Here is a 14800-nt window from a genome sequence, read left to right on the forward strand (position 1 = left end):
GTATTTATATTTAGTATATTTTATTATCAAATTTAAGATGTATTTTATTTGTGTGCCTATTTTTTTGTGTTCAAGGCTGTGAATAAGCTGGCTGAGATCATGAATCGCAAAGAACCTGTCAAGCGTGGTAGTGACACAGACGTGCGCAGGAAAGAGAAGGAGAATAGAAAACTACACATGGAGCTGAAATCTGAGCGTGAAAAGTTCACTCAGCAGATGATCAAGTATCAGAAAGAGCTGAATGAAATGCAGGCGGTAAGAGCACTTTTTTGACTCTAGACCAACTTGCTTTTTAAGAAGTACAGTTCTTTATGTCGATATCTTTGACTGTTCTATTTCTATTAGTAATTACTGAAGTAAGCAAAATTATGAAATGGCATCCCATTAATTTTAGGTAATTTAATTTCTTAACAGCAAATAGCTGAGGAGAACCAAATTCGAATTGAGCTGCAGATGACACTGGATAGCAAGGACAGCGACATTGAGCAGCTGCGCTCACAGCTCCAGGCCCTGCATATTGGCATGGACAGCTCTAGCATAGGCAGTGGGCCAGGCGATGCGGAAGCTGATGACGGCTTTCCAGGCACGGGTTTGTTTTTATCCCTTATTTTTATACAAGTCTTGACTTTTAAGACCTTTGACTATCTAGAAAAACTCACTTCTTGGATGACAATTTAAACCTTCTTTTATTTATTGAACTTTGACAAAAGTTTACGTTAAAGCTACAAAAGAATATTTTGTATATTTAGTTCAGTTCATTGTTACAGATAGCTCTCTCTTTTAAGCTTTCATTTTACTTTCTCTTAACTTTATGCATTCTTTTATGTTGGGTGTTTAGTTCATATCACTCAGTCACACACTATGGAATCTATGTCATTCACCTACCAGCGTTCCACTACTTCTCTCAATATTGCCACTAAGCCTTCCAGCTCTCATATGTTTGACTCTGATTCTGAATCAGAAGAAGAAATCTTGCCTTATTTACCTATTTCATCGGAACCTAATGGTATAGTTGATATTGTAAAGACCTTTTATCTTTGGGCTCCTACCCTTAATTTTGAAAAAATCATTTTTTTAACATGAACTAATCTCCACTAACTCTAACCAATTGCTTTGAGCTCAGTTAAAAAGAAACTGCTGCATGAATTTAAAAAAAATTATGGATATTTTTGCTCAGCATTGCTCTTACAGTTGATAGATTTAGTAGACTTAAGAAAAAGGAGTATATTGTTTTGCTGCCTGTTTCATCCATTTTATACCAAGCCAAAAATGCTTTCTGAGCTTTCTTTTCAAGAATGAAGTACAGAAAAAGCTATAGACTTCTACTGAATACTTACCTAATCAACAGTGTGGTAGGCATTATAAGATAGTCTTAATTCATTTTGAATTAATATGAATTTATCATGCTGCATAGCTTTAGTTTAGAATTCATATAGCTCTAGTTATTTACTTTTGTTGTCCCATTTCTCAGGTATGTACCCATTTAAAGTATTCATAAAATGATTGTATTGAAGTTGTTCTAGATCTGTACTCGTAATGCGACTCTGGATGAGAACGTCCCTTTTATTTATTTTTAATTATTTTCAGAGAAGACATGCACTATGTTCAGTTAGGTCTTTTTCCAAAAAAACAAACAAAAAATGACGAATTGTAATACAAATGGGCCTGTGAGGATAGACAGCTGCTTCTGGCAACTTTTCTCCTGAGTTTTGAAGATGCATGAATTTAATCAAAAGTATATTTGACTATAGAATATGTATATTTCCAATGTGATATAACCTGTATTTTATTGTATGACTTGCCTTTACTTATCCAACGTATCATAATATCAATGTATAATAATGGAATGGAGGATCTATTTGGCTTGGTTTTTGGTTAAATTGTTATTGATGAAATTGTTTTTTTTTTGTATTTCTAATTTTCCTGGGGGAATTGTTATTCACATAATCTTCTCTTTATAGAATCAAGACTAGAAGGATGGCTTTCTTTGCCTGTGCGAAATAACACTAAGAAATTCGGCTGGGTTAAAAAGGTAATTTATGTTTTTTGAATATTGTTTTTTGCTTTTTGTTTCTGTCTTGCTTTTCATTTAGCTACAACCATTTTACGTTTACAATTGTAAGATATATAGAATTGTCAGGTACAAAAGCTTGTTTACACTTTCTGATTTTAAATGATACGGTTTACATTTTAAATTTTAAATTTTAAATGATGTGGCTGGAACGATAGCACAGTGGGTAAGGCTTGCATCTGGCCAACATCACCAGCCTGGGTTCGATTCCTCCGCCCCTCTTGGAGAGCCTGGCAAGCTACCGAGAGTATCTCTCCCACACGGCAAAGCCTGGCAAGCTACTCTTGACTTATTCAATATGCAAAAAACAGTAACAACACGTCTCATAATTTGTTGTGAGACTTTACTAGCGCCGGCTCTAGCAAATCCACAAACAACGGGAGGACAGTGCTACATTATCTTTGTAAATCTTTTTCACCTCTAGTGTTTAATTATAAAACAGAGTTTGATATTTGGAAATAAGATCCTATTGGCCATGGTATTTTTGCTGGTTCATTGGGAAAGCAATTGAATTTGCCAAAATGATCTGTTACTTTAATTTTTCTCTATTATGTTGATTACTAATGTTATTGTGTCTGTTTTTTATAAATGTCTTAGTTCATTCAGGTGGCTTTAACAGACTGGGTGACTATGAACATATATTTATTTCTCAGTTCTGGACTCTGAAAGTGTAAAATTATTTTATCAGCATGGTTAGATTCTGAAAGATGCTCTTTTTAGAGTTTTTGCTTCTCATGTGTTCTCACTTGGAAGATTGAGTGCAGGTTGAAATCCCTAATGGGGACACTAATGTCTAAACTCATGAAAGAATCGCCTGTCAGGACCCTTCTTCCGAAAACATCCCATTAGGTATTGGGATTTAACAAGTGCATTTTAGGGAAATACAAACATTCAAGTTGTAGCAATAAAAGCTTCCTAAGAATGTTACTGAATTTTAAAGCTAAATAATTAGTTAAAAAATACCAGTTCCTTTCCAGTTTGCATATTTAAGTATATACAAACAATTTTTGCTATTTAGGACTTTTCTAAGGCTATATTAAGAACTTTTTAGTTATTTGAATACGTAAGATTTATATATAAAGATGGTATATATATTAACTTTAATCATTCCATCCTTCTTAACAGTATGTGATTGTAAGCAGTAAGAAGATTCTTTTCTATGACAGCGAACAAGATAAAGAACAATCTAATCCTTACATGGTTTTAGATATAGAGTAAGTGTTTCTATTAGAATATTTAGAAACTTCTTTTTTTTTTAAGTCAAGAGAGTACTGTGACTTTTTTTGTCAATATAGCTTATTATGTAGTATATTTACTCATAGCTACTATTGAATATTACTGTTATATTTGCTTCATGCCAATAAAAGTATAGCATATAGAATTAACTAAAATAACCTTATTCATGTATCTTTATTATTCAAGTTTACTGAAACAACATTTTTAACTTTTTACTAACTTCTTGAAATCTCAAGGAATTTGTAATTAGAGTAAGGTTTTCATCTGGCATGACTCAAAGTAGTTAAATTATCTTCTGATGTAAGTATAGATGCCTAATATCATTTGATCCTTTGGTAATACTCCATTTAAAATCTTTTATAGCAAGTTATTTCATGTTCGACCAGTTACACAGACGGATGTGTATAGAGCTGATGTTAGAGAAATTCCAAGGATATTCCAGGTAATCATTGTTTTATTTTGTGGGTTGGTTAATTGATTTAGTTTGCCTTTTTCATCTCTCAAGATTCTCAGAATGATACGATGTTTAAAATTCTTGTTCCTTCTTCTGATCACCTTTTGATTTTGGTCTCACTAAATGATTCTTTATTGAGTCATATTAAAAGATGATTCTTTATTGCTTATTCTTTTTCAATGCATTTTTATTCACTTCTCCATTTCATTTGTTGAGGTCTGTATTGTATTTTATTATCAACTTTCTGGTCTTTAATACCCCTTTATGCAAAGTTGGTTATGTTATTTTGTTCTTGGACCACAACCGGTGGTGTTCAGGGCTTGCTTCTGGCTCTGTGCTCATGAATCACTCCTGGCAGGGCTTGGGCAACAGTATGGGATGCCAGGGATCCAACCCTGGTCATCCACTTGCTAGGCAAGTGCCCTTCCTGCTATACTATCTCTCTAGCCACCTGGTTTTATTATTTTTTTATGTATAAACTAAATTTGTATACATTTTGTTCTCAATAATTTAGACTAATTCTGTTTATGGGAATTTTTTCATCAGTTTGTTTTGGCTTTTTGGAGGGCCCGGGGGTGCACACCAGACTATGCTCAGAGTTTGCTCTTGTGCTCAGGGTTTGCTCTTGGCTCTGTGCTCAGGGATCAGTGCTCAGGAGACTATAAGATGTGCCAGCAATTGAACCTGGGTCACCTTCATATATCAGCTTGGTTAGATGCTGTTCACTCTGGCCCCCAAATTGTTACTTCATTTAAAAAAAAAAGCACCTCTTAAGTAGCTCATCAGGCTAAGCTTATATTTTACTGCACATGCAGAAGGCCCATGGTCTCTCAAGCACTGCCCAAAGTGGACCTCTGACATAGAGCCTGATGTGGCCCCCAAGCACCACTGGGTGTGACTCAGAATAAGCTAACAGCAACAAAACACTTAGTTTGGGAACTCATTCATTGTTCTCTTTTGTATTACAGATTCTGTACGCCAATGAGGGAGAAAGTAAAAAGGAACAAGAATTCCCAGTAGAACCAGTGGGAGAAAAATCAAATTATATTTGCCACAAGGGACATGAATTTATTCCGACTCTGTATCATTTCCCAACCAACTGTGAGGCTTGTATGAAGCCGCTGTGGCATATGTTTAAACCTCCCCCTGCTTTAGAGTGTCGCCGCTGCCATATTAAGTGTCATAAAGATCACATGGATAAAAAGGAGGAGATAATAGCCCCATGCAAAGGTAAATACCAAATCATTCCATCAATATTATTTATGTTCAGGTAATTTTAAGCATCTTAATATTTTTGAAATATATCTTTATAGTGTATTACGATATTTCAACGGCAAAGAACCTGTTGTTGTTAGCAAATTCAACGGAAGACCAGCAGAAATGGGTTAGTCGGTTGGTGAAAAAAATACCCAAAAAGCCTCCAGCACCAGACCCTTTTGCAAGATCATCTCCCAGAACTTCAATGAAGATACAACAAAACCAGTCTATTAGGCGGCCAAGTCGGCAGCTTGCCCCTAACAAACCGAGGTAATAGAAGTTTAATAAAAATATTTCGCAGTTTTTTAATTCACACTACAAAATTTCCCGTTGTTTATGTGAGGTATGATAAAGTATTTTAAATATCGTAAAATTAGTGACTAAAGAAAAACCAACAAATTCAGAAACAGTGAATACTGTTTTTAACAGGTGCAAAATATGACCAAAGTAAATTTCTGTACAATTGTAGTATTATTAAAAATAGGCTCATTTTTTGTTACCTTACAATATTTAGTGCTTTCAGCTTTTAAACCCTTACATATATATTGGTTTTTCATTTAATTCTTTACATATTCGCTCATCTGATCCTTAAGTGACTCCTGTGGAGTGAAATAGGTGGTTTCATCTTTGTTTTTTAATTTTTGGTTTTGTTTTTTATTGAGTTACTAGAAGGACAAAATTGTAGATCAGGTCTACGGGAACCTTTATCCTTTTGACCATTTTATTTTGTGTTATTTGACAATATTTTCACTCATTTATTAACAGAATTTTTTACATTTGGAATTATTTTTTGAAGCAGTTTCAGACATAGGGAGTTACGTTTTCAAGCACATTTAAAATGATGTTCATTAGGGCTGGAGAGATAGCACAGCGGGTAGGGCATTTGCCTTGCACACGGCCGACCCGGGTTCGATTCCCAGTATCCCATATGTTCCCCTGAGCACTGCCCAGAGTAACTCCTGAGTGCAGAGCCAGGAGTAATCCCTGTGCATCGCCAGGTGTGACCCAAAAAGCAAAAAAAATAAAAAATAAAATAAAATGATGTTCATTGACTTTACAGGCCTATTCGAAAGCACCATTTTGTTACTGCTTTTATGTTCTTTAATTATGAACCTACCCTTCCAATAATTCTTCATTGATTTTATTTTATACATTTTGCTATAACCACAATATAGGTATTTTTTCCTCATTTAGACACATAGATAAAAAGTAAAACTCATTAAAATGTTTCACATATTGTGAATTTTTTAAAAAAGTATTAAACACTGGGATTTTTAATGTAAATATGGACATGCTTAAAACATTTTGTATTTTCTTATGCCTTTTATTTCCATTGTTTTTTACTTCTGTTCTTCCATTAACCTGTAAAATTGTATCTTGATCAGACTTGTATAAATGATCATATAGTTTACATTCCTTTTTGGATGACACATTTTAAGATTGGCATACACAAATAGGAGTACTGAAGAGCGTGAGATAGTAGTGAGTTACTGGAAAGTGTTATTTACATGTAGCATGTAAAGAAACTAAAGATCATTAGTCTTCTGAGGAAACAGTTTGAGGGGATAGAAGATTATAAATAGCAATAAGGATTTGAAAGACTTTTCCTTGGAAGATGCTTTAGACCAGTGTTTCTCAAAGTGGACGATACTGACACCTTCCCTGCTCCACACCCCTCCCCGTCCAGTGTCCAGTGAGCCATTGCTTCTGTTCAGTAGGGAGGTGGCGCAGCCTCTGGTGCAGTTGCCAGGAGTGGAGTGGCGGGGGTGGGGGACTTTCTTTTAAAGTTGAAAGAAAGAAGGTAGATTTGAGGGGTACCAGTCTTTAAGATTCACTTAAAGAAGGTAGATTGAGGGGGTAGATGGTGAAGAAGAAACAGGGCACTGGATAATTCTGAAAAGGAGATAATAGACCAAATAAATTTGGAAATTCGTTCTGACTATTAGACAACAGTGCATCCCAGTCGTATACAGCGAGTGCATGGCCCTGGAGGGGAATTAGGCATCGAACTAGAGAGCCTTTAATATTCCATTATTCAAATTTACAAATGAAGAGAGCTTGTTAAAGGGTCATTCCAGAAAAACCTAGGAATGACGTTTATGTTGCATAGCAGGGGCAGTTTGTTAATTGGTGTCACACCAATTGGGGCCACACTCAGCTGTGTGTAGAGCTTATTCTCAGCTGTGTTGTGGGATCACTCCTGGCAGGGCTCAAGGGACCCTGTGCAGTGCTGGAGATTGAACCTGGGTCAGCAACATGCAAGATGTAGGCCTTAACCACTTTCCTATCTCTTCAGCCTGTATCAGCAGTATTTAATGTCAAGCTCTTTTGGTTTATTTAGTCAGCCCTAATCTAGATTTAGTTGAATAATTCACACGGCTGGAGTGATAGCTCAGCGGTAGGGCGTTTGCCTTGCACGCAGCCAACATGGCCGACCCGAGTTCGATTCCTCTGCCCCTCTCAGAGAGCCCGGCAAGCTACCGAGAGTATCTCGCCCGCACGGCAGAGCCTGGCAAGCTCCCCGTGACGTATTCGATATGCCAAACACAGTAACAACAAAGTCTCCAATGGAGACGTTACTGGGCCCGCTCGAGCAAATTGATGATCAACGGGAGGGCCTTTATTTACTTTACTTTAATTCACATGACGTTCTCTTTTTAGAATAACTGTTTGTCTGTTAATATCCAAAATTATACACAAACATACTAAAAGATTATAATACATAAATACACAGAGCCCAAGGAATTTAATATTATGAGCTCTGAGGGTTTAAGATGAAAAGGTATGCTTAATTTAAAATAAAATAAAAGGTATGCAAATCCCATTACTCTTTCCAAGCTGTCTGCATCCTTAATTTTGTATATGTATCCTGATGCAGCCATTAAAAATGTCAAGTGATCTCTGTTAAGGAAGTATTTCTGTTTGAGACTTGCTCTGTGGCTTTGCTATGGAAGCAGATTTTTCATTACGACATACTCTGTTTTAAGATTTCATTGATGGGGCCACAGTGATAGTATAGCAGGTGGGTGTTGTCCTTGCCTGCAGCTGATCTGGTTCAACCTTTGCACCCCCATCTGGCCCCCCCAAGCCCTGTCAGGAGTGATCCCTGAGCACAGAGCCAAGAATAAGCTCTGAGCATCAGCAGGTGTGACCCAAATCAAAAATAAACAGAGTTTATTGGTGAGTGCCTCTTGCAGTAGTTTTTCATGACCTCACAGTACTGACCCTTTTCTATGAAAAGTGAAATTTATATTAATATTGTTGACTTGGAAAATGTATGTATCTCTTCTGACATTATATGTACCTTTAAAACAGCACAGCAGGTAGGGCGTTTGCCTTGCACTCGGCCAATCTGGGTTTGATTCCTTCGCCCCTTTCGGAGAGCCCGGCAAGCTACTGAGAGTATCCCGCCCACACAGCAGAGCTTGTCAAGCTACCATGGCGTATTTCAGTATGCCAAAAACAGTAATAAGAAGTCTCACAATTAAGACATTACTGGTGCCTGCTTTTGCAAATCAATGAACAACAGGAAGACAGTGCAATGCTAAATATACATCTAATTTTTTTAACTTTTCCTCACTGTCTTTTTTTTTTTAACAACTGAACCAGTACAATCTTCCACTGAACCAGTACAATCTTCCCTCTCCCTTTGGCTTTGGGACATTTCTAATTCTGATTCTTCTTTTAATTTTCACTGTAGTATATCTTTTAAATAAAATTTCTTCTATTATTATTGTATAAAACATACTTAAGTGCATGTTCTAGTCCAGATACTCCTCAGAGAACTTTAATTAGAGTTCCTTATTCTCTTTACCTCCATTAAATAAATGTGACTAGAACCAGAAACACTGTGGCCAAGGTACCACAGCTAACAGCAGAGGCATGAGTTCAAACCCAAATCAGTGTAATTACAAGGCCGACGTCTCCACTTTCTTATCCCAATGCCTACCAGTGATAGAAGAAATCGACAGTTTAAGTAGCACAGAGTATAGAGATGCTCCTCTAGAGAAAATCTTAGTAATTTTAAATTAAAATACTGTGCTAGAAAGTAGAAATTCTGAAGAAAATGTTGACTTTTTATTAAAACAGTTCAGAGTGAGCCTAGTTTGTTCCAAAGCAAGACAGAGAATATTGATTTCTGCTGAGAAGTGTATCCTTTTCATTATTTTTATCTTTTTTTGGGGGTGGGTCACACCCGGCGATGCTCAGGGGTTACTCCTGGTTCTGCACTCAGGAATCACCCCTGACAGTTCTCAGGGGACCATATGGGATGCTGGGAATAGAACCCAGTTTGGCCCCGTGCAAGGCAAACACCCTACCCGCTGTGCTACCACTCCAGCTCCTATTTTTATCTTTTAAAGATCTGTCTGCTTTTTTAAAAAAAATTCCTAAGTTGTGCATGAAAGTATAAAAACTTCAAATGCCTGTTTTTTGGGATTTAAAATAAAAAATATTGCCAACACAGAAAAAATTTTAGGGTATGAGAGAACTCAATCAATCACAAATCATCCTGTTAATCGTCGATTGCCTCGAGCAGTAATGTCTCCTTCATCCTAGCCCTGAGATTATATTCAAGGCTCTTTAGGAGAATGAGACCCATCATTGTTACTGGTATTTGTCATATTGGGTACGCCATGGGGAGTTTGCCAGACTCTGCCGTGTGGGCAGGCTACATTCGGTAGCCTGCCAGTTTGTCCAAAGTAGGAATGAGATAATAAGATGTTATAATAGGATGTTATAATAGGTTCCGGGAGCTGGTTTTTATGGTCTCTGAGTCTTGGCCGTTGATGGGATTACACGGCGCCAGGGGGCCAGGTGGTGGGTATGACCCCTGCCTACTGGAATTTGGAGAATCTGGGTGGAGGATGCTCGGTCCAAATCCGAGTAGGCTTGGAGATCTCGGCCCCGGAACCCGCGTGACTTTGTCCTTCTGCCAGTACCTTCATGTGTGCCAAGAGTGGTCTCAGCATGGTGGTGGCTGGTCCTGGAGGTCTTTGGCTGCCGGAGCCCTGAGAACTATTACCAACTTTTGGAGACGGGGGTTGGGAGGGGGGTGTGCACCCAGCTCTGTTCAGTGCTTACTCCGGGGACCAGATGAGATGCCAGGGATCAAACCTGGGATGGCCACGTGCAAAGCAAACACCCTACTCACTATACTATGACTCTAATCCACTTTTGTTGTGTGTGTGTGTTTTTTGGGGGGGTGGTGATCTGGGAGGGTTGTGAAGCAAAATAATTGTTTTGTGTTTGGGGTTTGTTTGGAATATTTTGGTTTGTTTTTTTTAGGCCACACTAAAAAAGGACTTAGTACTGTCTTTATGCTCAAGGATCACTCCTGGTGATGTTTGGGGGACTGAATGGGGTGCTGGGAATTGAACCCAGCTTGACCACGTGCAAGGCGAACAACCTACCCACTGTATTGCTCCAGCCTGCAAAAGAGTTCATTTGTTTTTAGATTCTGCAGTTTGCAGTACTGTTAATGATTACATCATTTTTATCTGGTCTTTTCCATTTCTAAATATTAGAAAATTAGTTACGTTCAACTAAAGTATCCCCCCAAAAAATTATAAATAGAATAGGTAACTATATAACTGATCTCTTGAACTGCAAAACTTCCTACAGCTAAAAGCAAAGAATGAAAATTGAGCTCAAAGCTGACTACCAAAAATTAAATCAGAAGTTCCCAAACTTAGTTGGCCTACTATCCCCTCTACAGGAAAAAATATAAAGACTCAGCACCCACCTGAAATCTACCTTCTTTAAGCCAGCCTTCTTCAACGACTGAGACACAGGCCAGTCCACACCCGTGTAGAAAGGTTGAAAATCACTTGTCTGCAACCTTAGTTAAAATTGGCGGTGTGTGTGTAGCATGGTATGCAGGACACGTCCTAGTCCGTGTTGTAAAAGGTTGAGGAACGCTACTTTAAGTGATCAGAAATTACTCTGCACCTAAGGCGTCTATAGCCCCGTGGATTTTTCCAGTGTTCCTGGGGATACAGTACTGCCCACTTTGAGAAATGCTAAAATTTTTTCAAGCACCACACAGTTGGTGCTTCCCTTATCTCTAAGGGAAAGATGGATTTAGTACCTTTGTATATGCCTCTTCCCAAAATAATGGTTTGTGAGGAATATGTAACCACAAATATAGCTCTTAAGTGTGGAAAGTGATCAACATTGCTAGTAAGCAAAAAAGTAAAGTTAAATTAAGGCTATAATAACCACATTTGCCTGCCAAACTACTAAGGATTAAAATACTTAATTTTGACCAGTTGTAAAATAATGGGAACTTGGCATGTACTGATTTAGAACTCAGATGTATCTGTTCTGAAAAGTTAAAACTGTTGTCAGTTAACAAAAGTGATTGACAAGCAAACAGATAATTTAGGGCTATGGTAGTGGCACAAGGGGAATTATGGAAGAACCAAGGAAAGCCTGGAACTGGTCATTTTAATATGCCCAAGTTCTCCTAAAGTGATGTAGTGGTTATTTTTTAGACAAAGAAAGAGGGAAAAGATAATCTAGGCAAAATATCATGGTAAGGTACTAAGTTGCCAGAATTCTTTATGTGTTTGTAATGTTAATTGCGTTTGGGTGACTTAAAAATGATAGGGAGTGGTAGAGAATGTGATGCTGGAGAGAAAGTTTGAACTACGTTGAAGAGGACTGCATATTCTATGCCAAGGAATTTGGATTTTGCTCTACAAGAAATCTTTCAACAAGAGATTGCTAGGTTTGTGAGCTTGGACAAAGGTCACTGTAGACTGGCATGCCAGGCATGAACTCCTGGGGTCAGTCTGGCATTGCAAAACCAAAAGGTTATTCCCCTGTTCCTCTATGCCACTTTCCCCTCAACCTAGCTCCTGGTGACCAAAGAACTTAAGAGTACTGACAGTGAAGGCCAGAGAGAGAGCTCAGCAAACTGAAGTACTTGCTTTGCATGCAGAAGTCTTCAGTTTAATCCTCAGTACCACTTGGTCTCCCAGGTATTTCTGGAAGTAGCTCTTGAGCACCATCGGATGTGGGTCCAAAACAAAAACAAATAAGAAGTACTGATAGTGAAACTGAAGGGAAAAAACAAGTAATAATTTTTTATGTTTATTCCTAGCTTGCTAAGGGCTTTTTACTTTTCTAATAATTACTGTTTTATTTATATTGGGTAATTTTTGCATCTTAAGATTTTTATACAGATTTTTACTAATGCAGATATTTAAGCATTATCTGTGATATTTCTAATATAAAGTCAGTTTTCCCTTTTTTTTTTTTTTTTTTTTTTTTTTTGCTTTTTGCTTTTTGGGTCACACCCGGCAATGTACAGGGGTTACTCCTGGCTCTTCACTCAGGAATCGCTCCTGGTGGTGCTCAGGGGACCATATGGGATGCTGGGAATCTAACCCGGGTTGGCCGCATGCAAGGCAAACACCCAACCCAGTGCGCTATCGCTGCAGCCCGTTTTCCCTTTTTAGGACAAAATACTTATTAAAATTTTCCCTTAAAATTTTTTTAATTCCCTCCACATTCTTACTAACTTGTATATTTAAAATATATTAGCACAGAATTATTTATGTTATTGATTTTTTTAAATTTATACCTGTAAAAAGGGAAAGATACACAGCTTTAGAAAACTATTTTGAAGCTTATTGATTTTGTGGAATTTTAGGAGTTTAGCTTTATTCATCTAGAACGTGTAGATGTTACCATCTTCACAATAAATTTATTTTTTAAAGATTAATATGTGGGCTGTTAAGAAACATGATAAGGATACAACAGATGGTCAGTGTCATTGGAACTGGAGGTTTTTGTTTTTGGGGCACACCCCAGCAGGGCTCCTGGCTTACTCCTGGCTCTGTGCTGAGGGTACCTTGGCAGGCTCGGGGGACCATATGTGATGCCAGATAAAACCCAGGCTCACCATGCACAAGACAAGCACTTTATCCACCATACTAACTTCTCTCGCCCCATTCCTAGAGAATTTGTCTGTAGAACTGAACTTACATGATGGAAGGTGGCGGAGGGCACTGGAAAGAGCCCTTGGGGCACCAGCAGAGGGAGATAGGCATTCTGGTGAGGTGTGGTGTTGGAATGATGTAAGCATGAAGAGTATAATTAACAGTATTGTAGAGTCCTGATACTTAATAAAAATGGTAAAAAAAAAAAAATTCTGGGGAAACCACATACAGCAGTACTCGGGGTTACTCCCGGCTCTGCAATCAGGAATTATTCTTGGCAGTGCCAGGGAAACTATGCTCAGAGCTTACACCTGGCTCTGTACTCAAGAATTCTTCTTGGCAGTCGCCGGTTATTAAACCTGCGTTGGCTGTGTGCAAGCAAGACAAGCACCTTACCCTCTCTGCTGTTGCTCTGGCCCTGTTGAGGACATTTTTTAAAAAGCATTTACTATGTTTAATAGGAGCTAGTAACTGCTTAAAAGGAGATAAGGGAGATGCTTCATGAGAAGTAATACTGTTTATTCTACCAATACTCTACTCGATTTTTAAAATTTGAAGATTATGACACAGATTCACCCTTTGTACCCACAACTTTGTACAGACCCCAAAGGTTTTGGCATAAAATGTAGGGTTTTTTTTTTTATAAAATATGTCAGATATAAGTAAGCCTGTGTATAAAGGTAAAGGTAAAGGCCCTCCCGTTGATCGTCGATTTGCTCGAGCGGGCCCAGTAACGTCTCCATTGGAGACTTTGTTGTTACTGTGTCTGGCATATCGAATACTCTCAGTAGCTTGCCGGGCTCTCTGAGAGGGGCGGAGGAATCGAACTCGGGTCGGCGATGTTGGCCGCTTGTAAGGCGAATGCCCTACCACTGTGCTATCGCTCCAGCCCTTAGCCTGTGTATAAACCTGTAAATGAATAACAGGTTATGATAAAAGGCTAAGGGAATAATTAGGTCTCTGTGTGAGTTTTTTTGTTGGTTTGTTTTGGTTTGGTTTGGAGGGACCACACCCTACTGTGCTCAGGGCATTCTCTTGGTGATACACAGGGACCATATGGGATGCCAGGGATCGAACCATATGCAAGGCAAGCGCCATTTGTGCTGTTCTATCTCTTTGGCCCAGTTTGTATGTTTTCGCACATACTATTTATATAGGGCCTTTCAAGCAGTGCTCAGGGGTCCAGGTGATATTCCTGGTGATATTCAGCCATCCAGCCCACAGTTGAGTGCTAAGGCCCCTATGGTGCCAAAGGACCTTCAAGACCACTCCTAGTGATATTCAGGAGAAGCATGCCAAGTACATACCTTATGTCTCCCCAACCCCTTTGTTTTTAAGTTGGAGCAGTCGTGCATCAACTTTCCTTGTCAGTGATTCTCAAAGTTAACCAGCTACATCAGAATTCATCATGGTTGGGTTTTTTTTTTTTTTTTGCAATGCTGCAGAATTAAACCTAGGTCTCATGTTTGCGAGGCATTTGCTTTACTGCTGAGCCACACCCCTCATCCCCATTTTTTAAAATTGAATTTCTTATTTAAAAATACAAATACTTGCTCTGTCACCCCATCTGTCGCCGTAATTTAGTCCAAGTATATCAATCTCTTGTGATGAGATTTGGGGATACCTATTATAAATAGGATTAGGTAAATCATTTTGCTAAAGAACGACAGCAGTGATCATTGAGATCTTAGGAAACTGATGAGCTCTTTGTCATATGTTAGTGAATGAATGTCACAGTTATGAACAATAGATAGTACTCCTAATTATAAAATAAAGATCATTGCATTATTTGGTTGTTAGATTTGATTGGCGAGAAAAGACCACTTGTATCCCTAC

The 14800-nt window shown here is 38.2% G+C and overlaps 1 protein-coding gene across 2 annotated transcripts in view; it reads left to right on the plus strand.

Moving 5' to 3' along the window:
- ROCK2 (Rho associated coiled-coil containing protein kinase 2) overlaps window positions 1-14800 on the plus strand; it is a 112183-nt gene that overhangs the window by 92596 nt on the left and 4787 nt on the right. The window contains exons 26-32 of one of the 2 annotated variants that reach the window (XM_056122926.1): window positions 76-255; window positions 415-589; window positions 1962-2032; window positions 3197-3285; window positions 3671-3749; window positions 4730-4991; window positions 5075-5288. In XM_056122926.1, coding sequence (XP_055978901.1) covers window positions 76-255; window positions 415-589; window positions 1962-2032; window positions 3197-3285; window positions 3671-3749; window positions 4730-4991; window positions 5075-5288 — 1070 coding nt within the window. The remainder of the gene's footprint in view (window positions 1-75; window positions 256-414; window positions 590-1961; window positions 2033-3196; window positions 3286-3670; window positions 3750-4729; window positions 4992-5074; window positions 5289-14800) is intronic. The other variant, XM_056122932.1, reaches the window with a different exon arrangement.

Source organism: Sorex fumeus, unplaced genomic scaffold, assembly GCF_029834395.1.
Source record: "Sorex fumeus unplaced genomic scaffold, SorFum_2.1 ptg000006l, whole genome shotgun sequence".
In the NCBI taxonomy this organism is placed as follows: domain Eukaryota; kingdom Metazoa; phylum Chordata; class Mammalia; order Eulipotyphla; family Soricidae; genus Sorex; species Sorex fumeus.